At 41.1% G+C, this 19,144-nt stretch overlaps 1 protein-coding gene across 7 annotated transcripts in view; it reads right to left on the bottom strand.

Moving 5' to 3' along the window:
* The window catches only part of MARK3 (microtubule affinity regulating kinase 3), an 86,375-nt gene extending 67,481 nt beyond the window's left edge, over positions 1 to 18,894 (bottom strand). For 3 of the 7 annotated variants that reach the window (XM_014596417.2, XM_019481556.2, XM_059723253.1), the window contains exons 1-3: positions 18,407 to 18,893; positions 9,911 to 9,949; positions 3,434 to 3,625 (exon numbers count right to left, since the gene is read on the bottom strand). In XM_014596417.2, the coding sequence (XP_014451903.1) occupies positions 3,434 to 3,625; positions 9,911 to 9,949; positions 18,407 to 18,457 (282 nt within the window). In that variant the 5' untranslated portion in view covers positions 18,458 to 18,893. Of the gene's footprint in view, positions 1 to 3,433; positions 3,626 to 9,910; positions 9,950 to 18,406 lie in introns of all 7 variants that reach the window. The other 4 variants (XM_006257996.3, XM_006257997.4, XM_059723254.1 and 1 more) reach the window with 3 other exon arrangements.
* Between the last annotated feature and the right edge of the window lie 250 nt (positions 18,895 to 19,144).

Genomic DNA, 19,144 nt, shown 5'->3' with positions numbered 1-19,144 from the left:
TCTATGGCACAGGAAATACTCAATGTTCTTTAGAGTTTCAATGTGAATTTGAACTACTGGAGCTAGGGTATGCTCATTAAGAGCTTGTTGATGGAGGACCTTAGTCTGCTAAATGCTAAGCATCAGTCCCACTTTCTTGTACACCTTGGTAAAGATGTCAGTGATTGCCTGAAGATCTGCTTCTGAGTGGGCACATACTACAGCATCAGCGTACTGGAGCTTACTGATTGAGGTGGGGGTTGTCTTGGTTTTGGCTTGGAATCAGCTGAGATTAAACAGCTTACCATCCATTTGGTAGTTTAGCTCCCCTGTGAGTGGAAGTTTGCTGGTGGTCAGATGCAACACTGCAGTAATCATCTTAACCAAGTTTGGCTCCAGCTCACGTTGGATTTCCCTCCTGGGCATGGAGCACAGGGAAACCGTCCTCTGCCTAACCTTCAATGAAAGAGGGGTAAACTATTCCTACTGGTTCATGTACTCCTGCCTGAAATTTGCTGACCAGGGATCCTGGCTTTCTCTGTTAAAAAAATCCAAAATTCTCAATTAAAACCCCCCAAATCCATGTTTTTCTGCAATTAAAGTGAAACACCACTATATCCATATACATCAATGCTGACTCCCCTCTTTTGAACTCAATGTTTTATTGATATATTTAAAATGTAATATTTAAACTTAATATTTAAAAATTGTAAAGCAATTTGGAAGCCTACCAGTGCCTCAATCATTATAATAAAATACATTTTAAATGCATATACATTTTGGCATTTGATTCTGGTTTTTTTAATCATGGAAAATCAAAATTCTCCCTGCCCCCTTCGCTCACCAAGACATGGGCCCAGCTATGGCTGTCCCTCCTGCTGCTTTGCAGTGCTGAGCAGCCCTGATATGCTGGTGCCCCTGACTCCCAAGGCACAACCCCCAAGTCCTACTGGTGCCTCTCACTACCACTGGTAGCCCCCTGTCTACCCCCCAGAGGGGGCCACCAGCTACCCCTTGCCCCCAGGCCCTACTTACCCCAAAGGCTGCAGGAGGCAAAGCAAGTATGAGCCAGGCCTGGCTGGTCTCAGATTCTCAGGCCCTGCTCCTGCCCCTACCACCTGCCAGACAGGGCTTAAGGTTTCACACCCTTTTAGCAAGCAGCTCATTGCAGGCTGGAACTCTGACACCCTGCAGAGAGCTGTTTGCAAAAGGAAAAAAATCCATGTTCTTCTGCAGGAAATGAAAAATCTGGATCCCTGCTGATGACACAAAGTTAGGAGTCAGCATCGATGCAAAGGATCATGGCATATCGTATAAAAATAAGTGGATGAACTCAGGACTGAACTGAAAGAAATGGGATGAAATTTGATACTACAAAATCTTTGGTAATACACTTATATACCAGTAACAAGAATTTTTGGTTTAAACTGTGAATTCATCAGTTGGAAACAACAGAGGAACAGAAAGCTCTGCTGTACTAGCTGATTATAGGATGACTCTGAGCTACCAACAGAATGTAACTAAAAAACCCCCCATAAATATGTTCCTTGGGATATATCAGATGAAGTACTTCCAGAAGGGAAATACTAATTTAATTATGTAAGAGCTGGGTAAGATCTGATGTGAAATATCGTGTTTAACTTTGTTCAAGAAAAATTAATTTAAAATGGAACAGGTGCAGAGGAGGACTAGGACAATCAGGAAAATGACAAGTTTATCATAAGAGAACTTAGATTTTCCTCAGTGCACATCACCTAACACAAACAGTTACCCCCCCCAAACCAAAACAGAACACACTTGCCCTCAAGACTGGTTGATTAGCAGCTATTTCTTGCAAAAAAATAACAAACAAGACAGGTTGGAAAACTCAGACCTAGTATAAAAATGATCATACATGTAACAAGAAGGTAAGCTCTCTTGTTTACATGTCCTTCCTCCAGAAGTGATTCAAAGTACTTCATGTAATTTTTACAAGAATGTACCTGCTTTGTTTCCTAGTTATCTAAAATGAGGAACACTGAACTTCTGTTGAAATAATGTAATTATATAGCTTGAAATCAATGGAAATGTGCTGCCTAAATTGTTTTGTGTACCTGGGCCTAAGTTCCTAGGCTTCCTCACTTTTATTTGCTAGAAGTTTTCATCAGAAATGTGTAAAATCATGAATCTGAGAAAAAACCTATTTACAGCAAAAAGGGGGGGAAAAGCATCCTTTTATTTGGGCCATTTTTATGTACTGCTTTGGGCCATGGCAGAAAACCCCTGAATACATTCTTGTACTACTGCTGTTTACTAGGGAACAAAAGTTTAATGTGGGGAAATTATAAAGTTCATTGAGCATAGAGCAGATTTTAGTCAGACTGCAATTAACTTAATTGGAAACTTGGCAGGAAAAGAACATTATTTTAAAAAGTCCCATAGAGCATTTAAGCAGCACAGCTAGTCAGGTCCTTCTTAAAAAAATATCCACCTCCAATCCAGAAACTGATAACTCCATTACTCCTAATGCAGCATAACCTCATAAATCCAGTTTTCAAAATTCCGGAATTCTCAAAAACCTGGCACTTTTTAAAAATACACTACATCGGGGAGTAGCAGTGGCCGGTCCCAGAGCAGTGGCTGCATACAAAGCGGCATTGCAGGGTAGTGGATGGCAGCAGCATGCATGCTTCCCCCTCAGCATCTGCGGTGGGTGGAGTACCAGTGGCTGGACCTGGAGCAGCGGCTGCACAGTTTAAAAAATTTGGAATTTTCAAATTTCTGGCAGGTGCTCGGAGCCAAGCATGCCGGATTTATGAGGTTATACTGTACCACTTTCTGTATTAACTTAAGAAGGGTAAATACCACTTAACCCACTACATTCAGCCATTAGGTTTTCCTTGTACATCTTGGCTAAACGGGTCTTTCCAACCTCTGTTGAACAAGTTCCACCCAAACCTATCAAATGTAGGTCAAAAAGAAACACTGAGAGGAAAAGTCTTTGCCTTTTAGTAGACAAACTAGCTATTAGTAACAACAGCATAAAACATGAAACACTTTCTACAGTATCTGAATTATCTTTGGAAGAAAAAAAAATACTTACTAGTATGACTACAGCTGCTAAGTGTAGCAAGGAACTGTCACTAGATGTAAATTACAAATTGTAATGTAATGCAGCAGTACCAGAAGCCCGAGTTGTGATCAGGGTTCAGTTGTGCTAGGTATCACACAAACACAAGGCCAGTCTTTGCACCCAAAAGTTTAAATACTATATATCCTGCCTTTGTTTAAAAGCATTTGCCTTTTTATATACATTTCATAAGCATATGTTTGCTGGAATAAAAGGTTATAAGTTTATCCTTTTGCATCTAACCAGAAATGCCAAGTGGTTCTTGGATTCTACGTAACGCTATTTCAAAAGTACTTCTGGAACTATGCATGATACAACAGTGTTTTAAACAGTTAAACATTTTACCTCTCTGCCAGTAAGAATGTGTCTTGCCAGTTTTACTTTTGCAAAATTCCCCTTTCCAATAGTTTTAAGTAGTCTGTAATTTCCAATATGGGGTTGCTCATCTGCACAGGATGCTATAGAATTTCTACAACGAGCTCCAGAGCGCCCAGTTCGAGAGGAAACTTCTTGACGTCCTTCTCCATGAGATGTGTGCTATGATAAAGATACATACAAGCATAAGAGAAATAGTATAAAAGAGTAATAATAAAAAATATTCATCTGAGATTAGCAGCTTCAATTGCAGAAATTTTAATTGTACAGCAATCTAGAGGAATGCATTTTGAAGTGCTTTGGGGATATTCAATTCATTACTCTCCTCCTTTATTAAGTCTTTATGAGGCTTTGATCAACACTTCAGCACTGAATCAACACTGCTCTTTAATGACTAAACTCTAAAGTTCTGAACTCCAACAAACTCAACTAATTAAAACATCAGTTGTACATGCTGAGCACCTTTTTAAGTTCTAGTCATAAATCAGCCTCAGAAAGGATTAAATGCATGAAATAAATGGTTTAATATGCTGCCTTCACATAGTTCCTTTTCATTTTTAATGCACTTAAACTACTCAGAATTAGAAAGTATTCCAATTTTTCATTTTCCCAAATTCTGAATTTTTAAAATGTTTTTAATCAACCTAAAAACCTCAAGAAAACCAATTCTTGATGATATAAGACAGTTTTCAACAGTTGGCTGAACACACAAACTACAAATTATTTTCTGCAGGAAAAAAAAAAACTTTTCCAGTACCAAAGAAATAATTTTAACTCTCAACTCTAACTAAGTACACCTATAACACTACATTTAGAAAGAGAGAACTTCAGTCATCTCTGAAAATGGCCATTAATATCCTAGGAGTAGATTGTCAAATTTGATCATGATGATATTTGTTTTGATGGTTTGGGATTACATGCTTCTTCGTTCAGAATTAACAACATTAATATGCATGTTAAGCCTACATGCTGAAAGAGGATTCATAATGTGAAGAGGCACTTGCCTAAATCACTCTGCTAAATTCAAAGCAATGAAAATTACTGTCTCCATCCTACTGTATAGATCCAAAATTGAAAGGAGGGCCCTAAAATACATTCCTCATAGATAACACCCAAACCAGCAGGCTTTCACTAGAGTTGCCCTCTGCTGTCTGTGGGGGGGAGGAGAGTAGTGGAAGAAGGCTTCTTGTTCCCCTGCCCCCCCCCAAGTTAACTCCTACCATGTGATCCTACTTGGATGCAAACAACAGACCAATGGGTCCTCTTAATACAAAGGCAGCAAACATGTTAGTTAAGAAAGTTTGTTTGTTTGTTTTTTTAATAAGGCTCCAAGGCCTCCTCGTTTTAATTTTTTCTTCATTTGTTTTCCTGATATCCCACTCGTGTCATCTTTGAATCTCAGCTTCAACAGCTGTACCATAAGATGCCTTTCATGCTTGGATATATAAACATTTCCAGCTCCCAAGTCTGCCACCTACTCTGAGTCCCACCTTGTCATTTTACCCTCCCTCCCAACCCGTAACGGTTGTCCCAGCTACTCAACTATTGCTTAAAAAAAATCTTCTTAAGACAACTTGCAGCTTGTGTTACTCTTCTAGCTGGGGTCCAGCACGGATAAGCTAAAAATCAGGGTCAGTGCAACCCTCCATAATCTGAACAAGTTCTTCCAGAACCATCGCTGCAAACTCCAAACTGAGCTGGGGGTGTGAAATCACAACAGTGATGTGAGCAAGGGCTGCAAATGCATTCGTGTTTATTGTAATGCAAGACACTTAACTTCTTTCTTAAACTTAAAACTATAAAGGCTCGTTGCAATCATCTGGTCTAACCCATTGCGTAAGACAGACCAAAAGGACTTCTCTGAATTCATGCGAGAGGTAAGGAATTTTGTGGGCGATATCTTTCGTTGAACCAACTGCATGGTTGGTATAGACTTCAACAAGCTTTTGAGTACCACAGTATCCTTCCTATTGTGACACTCAAAACCTTGTCTAACTCTAGCCTAACCACACAGTTGGTTCAACAAGTTATCACCTACAAAAATGCTTATGTCTCATGTATTTCCTGGCCCATCATGGCTACAACATCACGTCAACACTTCTCTTAATTCACTCAAGTTCAATAGCTGTGCTTGAATCCCACCTACCCCGTCCCAAATCTCAGAAGTGGGGAATCCACCACAACCCTGACCAAACTGTTACAATAGTTAATTATCAACACTTAACAATTAATACTTTACATCTCATTTCAACTCTGGATTTGCCACGTAGTCTTAAAAGCCACCTATTACCAGGCTTCTGTTCCTTACACTGAGGCTTATGCTGTATATCACCTGTTAACCTTCTCTTTGATAAGTATACTGAGCCCCCTAAACTTGTTTTCCAACTCTTCATTTCTGTGGCTCATCTTTTAATGATCTCTGACTTTTCCAATACCCTTCTTTAAATGTTACATTACAACTGGACAGACATCCAACACAGGTCAAATTAGTGCCTAGTACAAAAGTAAGATGATCTCCCTACTTCTACTTGATATTCCTCTGTTTATACATCTCAAGATGGCATTATTCCTTTTAGTCAAAGTAACATATTGAGAGCTTATGCACAGCTGATTCTCCAGAAGAGCCCTCAAATCCTTCTCAAAACCAGTCCTTGCCAGGGAAGCATGCCCCATCCTTTAAGCATGAAAGACATTTGTTGTTCCTGGATATAAAAATGTATGTTGTCATGCACTGCTTTCTTGCACATAGCTTTCCATGCATTCCACATCATCCTGAATCAGTTACCCATCCTCCCCTTTATTCCCTACTCTACCAATCTTTGTCCAATTTGCAAAAAAACCAAACAAAACAACCCCCCTGAAAAAAACTAAAAAAACCCCCCAACCCCTCACCCCACAACAGCAACAATAAAAATTATCACTAATGAGTTTACATTCTCTTCCAGATAATGGATAAAAAATATTAAACAGCACAGCCAAGAACTGATACCTGTGGGGGCCCCAGGAGAAGCATCTGTTTGATGATGATCCTGTATTTACAACTGTATGTTGAGACTTGTGAGTCAGATCAACCTTTATTTTTTTGATGAGATTATAAACTTGGTTGATACACAGTTCCATGTTCTATAAATCAAAATGGACTGGCATTATTTATATTACCCTCCTTTAATTCTAGGTTAATGTAGTCTCATATCAGCTGGTCCATTATATTGCCTGGGACTGATGTTAGACTGACAGGTCTACATCCTGTTTACCCTCTAAATAGGGCCATAATGGTAGCTTTATTCCAGGCCCTGGAATTTCCCTAGTGCTCAAAGACTTATTTAAAAAGCCATCAGCAGCCCAGAGAACTCCTCTGACAGCTCGCTTAAAACTCCTGAGGGCAAGGTATATGAACCTGATGTTACAGATACCAAATTGTAGCAGTTGCTGTTTAAGTTATTGTTTAAATTAATTTATTCATGCTGTACAATGAAATATTTTCCATCTTGCTCCCCACCCAAAAAGACAAATTTTTGTTGGACATTTCTACTTTCCCTGCATTATTATTGGCAATTCTACTGTTTCCATATAGCAACAGGCTAATGTAATTGTTAGCATTCCTTTTGCTAGTACACCTAAAGCACCTCCTATTGCTGTTGACTTTGCTAACCAGTAATTTTTCCTTGGTTCCCTTTGCTTCTATTATTTTTCTACAATTCCTACTTTTTAGTTTATATTCATTGCTATGTCTGTCTTTTCCATGTGTGCTGTTTAGCATGTAGTACAGTGGTTCTACAGTTTCTAACTGACATTTCTGTTTAGTTTTTCCTCCCAGTTCATTTGCCTTATAATTGTTTTTCATTTTTCTGAAACTGGTCCTTTTAAAACACTGAGAGGGAGTGTTACTGATTTCTACTCTATTCTGAGTATAACAAATGTTATCAAGTCCAAAGTAAATTATCACTATGATTACAATAATACAAAATTTTAATTCTGGGATCAAATTCCTTTCTCTGTCAAGATCAGGTTAAATATATTATCATTCTGCACTGGTGCAACACTTGAGTTTGGCAGTTGTCATTTATATGTTTTTATTTTATTTTATGTATTTATTTTTTACACAAATTTAGACACAGAATTTTTTTCTTTAAGGAACTGTTAGAAGAAAAGGATAAAGCCTGAGAACATACAAGGACAAAGCCAAAATCCCTAAAACAGTAATGTCAATTACCAAGGAATTCTGCTGTTATTCATCATTTCATTGTTGCAAAATAATGAAAAAAAATAGTATCCTCCCCCATATGACTTCTGTAACCTTCCACTTTCCCTTTTTCCCCAGAGTACTTGATTTACACTAGCTTTCCTTCTTCCAACAAAGGCAGTTCTCCACATAGCAGCTTAGGCCTTGATTTACATTACACAATTTTGCCAGTGGAACTGGTTCTGTGCATTTATGTTCAGAGATCCCCTGTGGCAGGGATTCCCTTCCTTTTATTCCAGTGACAGAGTAACACAACTCCTCTAACCAAAAAAAAGAAAAGGCTTGTGTCATCATCACTCATGGAAGCCATGTGCAGACACGCTGTACTTCCTGCTGGCTGCAGGGGGCCCTGAAGTACCTGGTGTCTTTCCTGGTGCACTTGGCCTCTGCAGCACAACTGCTGTAGTGGAGCATACAGAACCATAAGCTGTTTAGATGCATAAGCACTCTGCCAGGTTCCCAATGGTAGTTGTTGTCTGCTGCTCAAACTTCTGACAGCAGAACCAGCCTAATGTAGATGAGGCTTTAGATGACCTTACTAAAGTAGATGTAATTTTTAAAGGTCCTGCATTATAACAAGGACAGCAAAGTTACAAAACACCCTTCCAACAAGAGTAAGTATAAATAAAAGTGACTTTCAAGATGACTCTTGATCAGTTTATGAAAGCGACTGTATGACATGAATACTCTGAATAGGGGACTGGACTCTGACCCAAGAAATCCCTTTCCAGTTCCATGTTTCAATATATTACATTGCAATAGTGACACAAGCTATCTGAGGATCCTCACTGCTGCTATCGTTCAAAGCACCATTTCTAAAGAAGACAATGGTTAGTAAGTGTTTGATCTGTGCAGAAGTACTCTCCTTTATAATCAATTAACAAGTTTGATTTTTGAAGCCCCAGTCTTCATTCCTTAACTGAAGGTTGAGGTGCCATGCACCTCTGTCAGTGCATGTGGCACAAGTCAGTGCAAAACAAAATGACACACAGGAAAAGCTGCTCCTGAGAGATGAGGTCTCTGCACATGGAAAAATAAAAAGCAACTCTAACCTGCTCAAGTCCTTCTGCAAGGTGCAGTGTAACTGCTTTTTGGGAAAGCTAGGAAAACAGCAAGCGCAGTGAGGAAGAAGTGTAGATGTAAGCTGCTAAGAGCTACTTCCATAAAATACTTCTGAGCAAGCAGTGGTACCTATCCGGCTGAAAAGAGCTACTACCTTCCCCTGCCTAGCAACATAGCTTCCCTCACCCATTGATATAACTACCCTGCATTACAAGATGATTCTCAGTTCCCCACCCCCAGGAGCAGTAACATTTTTGGGATCATCACATTGCCTATCCTTAGAGAGAAGCACGTGTTTCCAGAGTCCCAACCTAACAGATACCCTGCATCTTTCTGCTCAATTGTTTTGCTTCAGTGAGAGTGTCTGTCATAGTCCAGCCTTCATATATCATTGACCTTCAACAGGAAGGTAAACAGAAAGTCTGGACAGCTTGCATTTAAAAAAAAAAACAAACCAAAAAAACCAAAACTGAAGCAACTAGGGTTTCAGTTGTAATAAGCCTTCGTAATTTTGAAAGCCTGCTGTCATACATGGATATAAACTTTAAAAAAAAGGCGGTCATCTTCAATCTATGGCACTTGCCACAGAACTCAATGCCTGACCCCAATCTGATGATAAAGTAATTCTGCAAGCTAAGGAAGACAAGGGGTTCTTTGGGTAAATCCAATATCTTTTATTAGACCAACTCAAATTCGAGTGGTCTAATAAGAGATATCGGATTTACTCAAAGAACCTTGTCTGCCTATGTCCTTAGACCAACACAGCTACAACCTAAGGAAGGACTTCACCATCCAAGAGACTAAGTTTAACAATAGAGATCATTGGTTTGAAGAGCCAGTATTAAAATCCCATATTCCAGCCCAGTACCATAATCATCAAACAATCCCTTCTTTCCAAGTCTTGACACATGCAGTATTGCAAATTAAAGTCTTTATCTTTAAGGCTTTCATGCACAGGGCTAGTATCTAAAAGGTCAGCTCTCCATTTCCAAGTAAATGTGACATCTTTACATCAGAGATATGCTATTCCTGAAGCTGAGGAAGACTTAGAAACAAAGGGTCTCCAGCTGTGAAACTTCTTACTTCAAGAGCTATAACTGACCCTAAACTTGACTGTATTCAGAACACAATGCAAAACCCACCTTTTCGCAAAAGCCTTCCCCCAAAGGTGAGCCGACATCCTTTCTCATGGCCAGATAATGATTAGCATGAAGAGAAAAGAAAGAAAAGAAAAGAGTAAAAAGCAAATGAAGCATGGAAGAGCTGACAGTTGAGGTACCCTCGGATAATGTTAGATCTACCTTAAATCTTTATATGCAGAATACCACAATGACAGGGACATCAGAAACACTCAAAGGGGCTAGCTAGATTTACCAAATCAGTATGATTCACAACCAAAGTACTTTAGAAGGTGCTAATGCTTCTGGAAGACTGGGAAAATGGAGTTTTTAGACACTTCTTCAAGAACTAAAAATTATCAGGACTTGGAAAATACTTGGTGAGTAGAAAGCTTTCCTTAAGGAGCAGGAAAGGTCTATGACACACACACTCAAATGCACATACACATGCAAGCACACTTTGACTTAAGTCTATTTTGCATAGTTGTGAAAATAATCTTTAAGTTGCCAACCTTGAGAAAACCAATTAATCTTAGTTCTAAAAACTAATACTCAGAACCTTCTGGAAAAAAGGAAGTGACACCATGCCTATGGATTTTGCTAGTTTCACTAAATTTACTACACATTTAATTCAAATGGAAGGGTCTGGTTAAAAAAATACTCATGGTCTTCTTTGTTTATAACCCAAACATTTCAGTATCATACAAATATTTGAGAAACCAAGACAAACTCAAAAACTGGATAATCTTTACATTGTATAAACCCAGAGGTACAGAAAGCAAATATATAGCGAATTAGATTCTGAAAATTTAGCTTCACAGTAATCTTATGGGATTTGTAATGTAGGTCAAGCGGGGGGGGGGGCAACGGGACACCCCACACCTAGAACTGTCCAGTTAACTTAGAAGTCTGGCTATGAAGAGATTGGAAATGGGCCAGGTCCACCTCACATTTACTCATACTAAGTAGTTCTGTTGTTCACATGATCTCAATGACATTCATGGGAATTTACAAAGTCTACTATGGACAGAGATGGACACTGGAATTCCTACAGAACTTAAGAGGTCCACAGAAGTCATTCTTTAAAAATGGGTTTGGCTGTGTGGTCTTTTAAGTCTTTTGTTAAAAGACTAGAAGTAATGTGAGGTATACATGTCTCATGCCATTCTAAACTCCCTTCTTTAAGACCAAAATACTCTCTCACGTGGACAAAAAGGGCACTAATTCATCTGTTCACAAGGCCAGTTTTAACACATTTCAGCCTTGTACAGGCACACTACTGTAGTCAATGTGACTGAATGAAGTATGAGTTCAGTTCGAAGGTAGCCCCAGTAGTGGGAAGAATCTGTCCATCAGAAAGTGAGAGAATAGAATAGAATTTGGAAGTTCACAAGGTGGAGTTCGGTTTTCAAAAAGCTAATACGATATTACCACCTTTCAGCCAGCTATTCTGCTCATTTGTTCAAATGTTGTGACATACAATGAAACCGACTGGCTAGTTTAACTAGGACATACTTGCCAAACAATAATCTGTTTAAAAAGACAACCTGCAGAGCAAGTCTAATCTTTACTAGAAATAGCTTTGACATCACGATACATGCTCCTAAATCTCAACACCCTGAGAAGGAAAAACACAAGAACAAACAAACAGAAATGCCCCATCCCCTTATCAGGTGACTCGGGTAGGTTTGCCTAACAAATGCAACAGGACCGGACATACTGCATTCAGTTACCATGAGGTCTGATAAGACTATAAGGCCAAGAGTGGATGTGTGCCACTGTCCTGTGTGGCAAAGGGATTTCCACCCCACCAATATTTCTGTTAGCTCTGCATTAGAAATACTACTCATTGCATGGGCCAAATGCAAGCAGATACCCTTCTGTCCAGACAACCTATGGACAGAAGTCAAGTGATAAAGCTGGGGACCATAACACTGTAGATGCAGAGCTGTGAATGTGTCAGTTAAGTATGAGCAGTTGTATGTGACCAATTCTTTAAGAACAAACTGCTAGTAAAGTGATGCTACTCTGCCTCACCAAGCCCTTCGGGTGCACTAGTTTTCTTGTACTTTTGTCAGAATAAAACAGAAAATGTGTCCATTAGTATGGTGAACCCACGGAGTGTCTGTACATGAGTGGGGAGGCTGGTCTGATGCTCTGTAATACCAGTGGGTCGGAACAGACTCAATTAATCGAGTCTGCTGAAGTGTGGTCATTACGTCACTCCAGCAGCCCCCGCATCTTGTGCGTCGGTGTCCTCACATTAAAAAATGGTGACAGGCGCACTTGAATCAAACATCACTCAACAAGCTTTAGCTCAAGCACCCTGCTGACATTTTAAGTGCGGGGATGCTGATACACAAGACGCTGCAGCGCTTTAATTAGACCGGCTCTTGGAGTCACTTTAATTAAAGTGCCGCCCCCCCCCCACACCCAGAGCATGTGTAAAAAGTCCATGGGTAGCACCAAGCAAGATTTAGTGTAAAAATCATTTTGGTATGATGCAAAATACAACCAAGCACAGTAACGTTAGCAAAGTCTTTTAAAGCACTTTGTCACTTCACATACCTAGATCTGATATTTATTGTATAATTTCACATCATGATTGCTTTATTTACTGCTACAGCACCAGGGAGTAATAGCCGAAGGAGAGCAAATCGGATACAACACTGTCAACTACTAGCTTGGTTCCAGAAACATCACTGTTAGTGACTACGTATGAAACTAAAAGGACTTATTTAGTTTTCAGAAACCAGGTCTACTGTGTAGTTCAATAAGCCTTATTCCAACTTTTAATTATGCAGGAACAAATTTGACATTAAAGATGAAATACATATGGCTCAGCAAAGGAGAATTATACATATTGGGCCAATATGTATAATTGGGGAACCCTTCCCAAGAGATAGATTTCAGTCACCTTTTAGGTTTACGCCTTACATGCATTCCTCTCTGGTACTGTCAGAGCAGTAGTCATATATCCACTGAATAAGGGTGGGAATTCATGTTAAACAAAACAAGGTAATATTTCCCCATCCCCCATGAAGCTCAATTAGTGCCTTCCATTTTTGTGTTGGCAGACTTCCAGAACAAGGTATTATTTGACCAAGAGTGGGAGGAAGTAGCAAACATGCTAGTTTGTGTATTATGGGAAACAAGATAAATACCTCCAGTCTTTGCCAGGTTTACCTATGCATGAATCACTTTAGACGTTTAGTTCACAGAGTTGTTTGGCTACATGAAAAATTAATACATCTTTCAGCTAGCCCCAAAGGCAGACTATGATCCATGAATGTTATATGTGAATTTTAACATTACTTAGGAAGACAGTCCATGGATTAAATACACGGTATTTTCACTTGCAGCATATATTTCCTTTCAGTATTTTATATAACATAAAACATCTTTTTTTTTTTTTTTTTTAAACAGATGACTGCTTTAAAAAGAAAAAAAATATCAGAATTTAAGTTATCAGTGCATGGTGTAAAATTTTTTTTTAAGCAAGACATTTCCTTAAAAGACTTCTGGGTTGAGGTACTATGTTCTTCTAGTTGTTTGTCTATGGTGCAAGGCAAATCAAATGAGACTTTTTAAAGCCAAAAAACAGTAGCGCTTTGCCTTTATTTTTTAACATAGGTGACACAAAAGAAGCATTGCATAGTGCATTTATTGCTATGACAAAACAGCCAAATTGGGTCAAATGATACAGAATGGATAATTTTGTATGTCTGTTTCTCAGCTGTACTATATGCTTCTCACTTCGACATGCCCATTTACTAATTCTCAATACAGTAAAAGGTCAAGGAAAATAGTCAGGTATATTGTATGTAGATCAATGGAACAGCAGAGCCTAGGAGGTATTCCAGTTACTATAAAAGGCAAGAGCATATTTCACACTTTAATTTAAACTTGTAAAAAGCACAAAATTCACAAAGAGCTTCCCAGATAAAATAAAAAGAAATTAAATATACTGCCCTAAGTTAAAATGTAGGTGGCAATTTAATTTACAAGAATTAACTCAACATTTAAAATAGCTTGTGAAAACATTACAGAGGTGCTAGCTTTCTGATGAGGTAAAACCTCTTTTGGTAATAGGCACATAAGATTTTTGTCCCTAATTCCATATTGCTACAGGCAGCATTTTGATTATATACTTTTGCATTCCTCTTATGAAAGACATGCCTAGTAAACATTACACAGACTAATGTAATCTTCCATGTTGCATGTAAGTACCCTAATTTTACTCAAATACTGTAAATGCACTTTAGGTCTATTTAAAAATAATACTTTCAGAGCCACCCTTCTGATTTTGGGAGGGCTGGTAAGATGAGTTTCTGGGCCCACCCAACTTTCACTCACTCATTTGTAAATAAAAATAAGATAATGAGTTTCCTGCAAAAAGTGGATCCCACCTGCTTGCTTCTGCTTAGGTTTGTGAAAGCATCATTGCCAATACCTTGATATTTTTCAGTGGACTTATTCACATTAGAAATTTTGGTGGCCCAAGCTTTAAAATCCAGAGCACTAGAAATACTAATAAATTTTCAGAGTAGTTGCCTCATTCCTTATTACATAACAGCCATGCACTGGATATATGGAAGCATAAATTAAATAAATGTAACTTGGAAGTCCCTCTCTTTTTATTCCATGTCCTTTTTACATATAAAAGAAAATTCTATGCATTTCTATACCATTTCTATTTCTTCCTTCTTGTCCACTGCTCTGTCATTTTCTCTCACAAGAATGAAATTGTATCCTATTTGCACTATTTCCTGTTCTCCAAAGCCTTTTCCTACCTATCACCTTACCCTATATTTTGCCCCTCCTCTTTTCCCTCATTAGCTCCATTTGTTTTCCAGTCACTCCACTGTCATTCCTTCTCTTTGAGGTCTCATAAACCAGTTATACTCATGAGCCAAGGTTGACTCAACTCCTCTCCCCTCTTCGAGGCTTTCCTATATTGCCTCTTTTCCTCCTCCCCCTTCACTGGGCTTCATTCTTCCTCCAGGCCCATAGGCCTCTTTAAGCTCACAATGTTTCCTCTTCACTCCCTTCCTGAACATCTACTTTTGCAAAAGGTAGAGAAGATTGGGACCCCCTCATCTGCACCAGCAGCCTTCAGCATAGCAGCTGCCTCCAATGAGTTGCTTTACTACCCATGGAGCCAGAAGATATAATGCAAGGTCAAAAGCCAGTTTGTTTACAAATAGGCATCCATCCAGCCAGCTCAGGGAAGTCTTCATACCATCAGTGGAATCCCAGATTGCTCGAAGTCACCCCTGAGTCCCCTTCATCCCAAAAGTATATTCATGAACCCCACAGGCCAGCCCTTGGCACAACTGGAAAGCACAGTAACTAATCGCTTTCAGGGCAAGTCACTGTGACAACAGTTCCACTCTACTAGTTAACAATTTGAAGGGTCCCTCAGTAACAAAGAGAGCTATACACTGCATTTGAAAATCACACAAATTAAGCACTGATGATTAGGCCTTGTCTACACTGCGAGAATTACCAGCTGCTGAACATAGTCGAGTACAAACGTAGACAAGGACAAACATTGTTCAATATAATTTGAGAAAACAAATTTTAGATACTGCACTGAACAGTTTGTCCTTGCTTGTGCTTGCAGTTAAGCCAGGTTCAGCACAAGTTAAGTTGCATCCTTTATCAGCAAAAAAAAAAAGAGAACAAAAAGATCTCTCTCTCTCTCTATTATAATATATATGTATTGAGAAATACTTAAGGGGCCCTATGACCACAACCCAGAGGCAGTCTCTGAAGGTGCTACATTTCTAAGCACCTTTTGTTTAAAGGATCAAAGTGTTTTATGAATATTGGCTAATTAAGTCTCATCTACATGTAAGAGAGTTAAGTAAGGGTTTGTTTCTCTTGCCAATAAAACATAGCCACCTTTTGGGGGGTAAAGAACAGTAAGAATGGACATGAATGATCATACTGTGTTTTATAAATAAAAAAGTGAGTGAAATGTAAATTGTATTCAGTTATAGATGCCAAGGCAATTGGGCAGAATGGGCATTTGTCCATGCTTGCACTGCAGCACCAGGCGCACTGTGGGGCATGGAGTTGTACAAGTGGCGAAGTGTGTCAGCGCTGAGAAAATGGTGGTGGCACACTTCTGAACTAACACACATTAAAGATGTTTTAGTTCAAAAGTGCACTGCCACCATTTTCTGCATGCTGACACGCATTTCACTGCTTATACAACTGCATGTGATGCAGGGTTCCTGTAAACATTTTAGCCACTGATAGTCAGGATACATACCTGAAAGAAGGAACTGTGCACAGTACTGTACTATACTGGGGTTCTGGTTCAGTCTGACCCAAGGAGAAGGATTAAGCTGCTTAAAATCACCAGTACTACCACCAGTACTACTACCTCAGTGGTCACCTAAGCCAGTTTTGCTTAGCTTGCAAGTTCTGCCTTGATCAAAGCATAAGGTAACAGGCCTGCAAGCAACAGACACCAACATATGTTCATTAAGAAAATTACTAAGGACTTTGTTTGTTGAAAAGTAATCCACATATTGAAACCAAACTGAGGTACCCTAAATGGATGAAATGTCAAATGTAGCCTCAAAGTGTCACAACAACTGTGCAAATCAGCATTTCCTTGAGTACAAAGCCCTTTTACAAACAGTTGCATGCTTAAATCTCCATCTATATTAGAATTTGAGCCAAATAACAGAACCAGATTTAAACAGTAACTGAGATAGTTTATTGACTCACCTGGATGGGAGGCAAAATTGGCATTTAAAAATGATGAGCCTCGATGGGATCAGAATAACTGGTCAAAACATTTCAAAGGAATTTGCTTAGACAATCTGCTAGAAGTTCAGATGCCCTGTGGCATATTAAGAGCCACAAAGATTTTCCATGTTAATGCTTTTCTTCTACCGGGCAGCATTTGTCTCTCGGGCTGAGGCCCTCTGAGACTCTACAACCAAATACACTTAGCTGACTTTTTGCTCAATACAGCTCTTAACCTGCAGGTTGGACCAAGAGCTAAAACAAATAAAGATCATAGAAGTTGGAGATGTCTATTATGTCAATAAATTCCAAATCCCTGCCAGTGCAGCAACTGTTCCATGCAGCAATTTTTTAATGCTTTGTCTGGTCTTGTTTTGAAGTGTCTCTAGCAGAAGGCCTCCCCATCTCTACACTTGGACTATTTACTTAGTTGGGTGTTTTCCTGACATTTAGCTTAAAATTTTCTTTTTTATTTCAAACCAAAAAAAAAATGCAGATTTCACCTGTCCCTTTCATTTAGGCCCAACATATTTTGTAAAGGACACCTGGTAGTATTTAAAGGGAAAAAATTATAGAAAGGAAGTTCACTGATAATAAGTTTGATAACTCACCTGCATCATCTCTAATAGACAAAGACCAATTTTTCTTCTAATACTTTTTAGAAGAACCTTTTAAAAGGGTCCCTCTATGGTCAAATAAGTTTGGTCTCATCCTTAAGTAAATACAGTTCCTACATTCAGGAACCCTTGGTAACTTTGGCTTGCTGAAGTTTGGTTTGGGATGATATAAAGTTACTACAATGTATTTGTGCATATTTTAGTATCCAAGGGATGCTTTAATTGTCATGCTAAAATACTGTTGTTTGACCGAGCCTGTTAAAAGCGTGCAGTTGTATTTACCAGTTGAATGTAAATTGTAAAAATGCCACCTTCTAATAATAGGAAACACTAACCAATTAAGATGAGAAATGGACCTTTTAACATCACCTGAACAGGTGAATAGCAAAATAGCATTATTATCACTTAAAATCATAAAAAGACAGAAAAGACCAATTATCTAGGTCAGCTAGTCCATCCCCTGCTGGCACAAGGCTGTTCCCCGCTGTCTATTTACTACTGCTTAATCCACTTGTTTTAGCAATTAGCTTTCACATGTTAACATCCCATGACACTAGACCAGCAGCAGTCTCTTTTCCTTTCCACAGCTTACAGACAAATCCTTAAAACAGGGCAGGGCTTTTTTTTTTGGTTGGAGATGAAGAGGGAGAGGCTGCTGGAAAACGCAACTACTTTTGTCGTCTTCCGAGACGACAAAACGGTAACTTAGGTACGTAACAGCCGGCAGGGACACAGTCCCCCTCAACAGGAGCATCTTCTCACAACTCCTGCAACATCTGCGGAGCCGCCCGGGCAGCGGCGTGAGCAGGGGCTCAGCACGGCTGTCACAAGAGCATGGCCCCCACTCCACAAGGCCAGGCCTTGCTCAGGGGAGGTTCAGGACTAGCCGGACGGAGGGACCTGTCGTGACGTTTGATGGGAGAGGAGTGGGGGTAGGGGACATGTATCCACTGGGGAATCTGAACCCACCCACCCCCTTCCCCCGAGCCCTGCTTGGTGGGGGCACACGCACGCACGCAGTCACATATGCACACACCAGCTCCAGCACTTGACCCCCAGCCCGCCACGGCGCCGACATGCCCGCAGCAGGGCCGTCCAGGCGGGCAGCCCCCCCGCCGGGGTCCCGCGGGATACTCACATTCTCGGTGTCGCGCTCGTTCACGGTGGGCAGGGGGGTCCGCGTGGACATGGTCCTGGGCTCGTGCTGGCGCGCGGCGAGGCGGGACCAAAGAGAAACCCCCGGGGCGCCCCCCGCCCCCCGAGACACCCCCCCTCCCCTGCCCGGCGGCCTCAGCCCCGCAGCGCCGGCGATCGGGCGGGCGGGCAGCGGCGGGCGCGGGCCCGCATGAGCCGGCGGGGAGCGGCCGATCGCAGCCCGGCGGCTCCCGCTCTAGATCCCGACCGCGGGCCGGCCCCGGCGCGGCGCCTGCCCCCCGACCCGAGCGGGGCTCATCCCCCGGCCCGAGCGGGGCTCAGCCGCAGGCGGAGCGCAGGCAGCAGCAGTTCAGGCCGCTCCCGCAACGCCGCTTCGCATGCCGGGCCCGCTCCGGCCTCCCTCCTGCTGCTGCGGCCGCGGCCCCCGCCCCGGATCCTCTCCGCTCCGCCGCCGCCGCCGCCGCTGGGCGATCCAAGATGGCGGCGCGGCTTCCTCCGCCCCCCCTCGGCTCCGGCATGAACCGGAAGCGCCCGCCCCGCGCCCCACGGCCGCTTGTTGCTAGGGCCCGGGGGGCGGGGCATTGAGCGCCCGGGGGCGGGGCAGGACCCCCCCCCTCAGGGCAGTGAGTGTCCTGGGGGGCAGTGAGGTCCCTGCGAGGGCAGGGTGGCCGCGGGCCGCTCTCCTCCGGTGCCCAAGCCGTGCCCTCAGCCCACAGCACTG

This window comes from Alligator mississippiensis, chromosome 2 (assembly GCF_030867095.1).
Source record: "Alligator mississippiensis isolate rAllMis1 chromosome 2, rAllMis1, whole genome shotgun sequence".
In the NCBI taxonomy this organism is placed as follows: domain Eukaryota; kingdom Metazoa; phylum Chordata; order Crocodylia; family Alligatoridae; genus Alligator; species Alligator mississippiensis.
The sequence above is the reverse complement of the archived record's forward strand: the minus strand, read 5'-3'. Positions and strand labels throughout refer to the sequence as shown.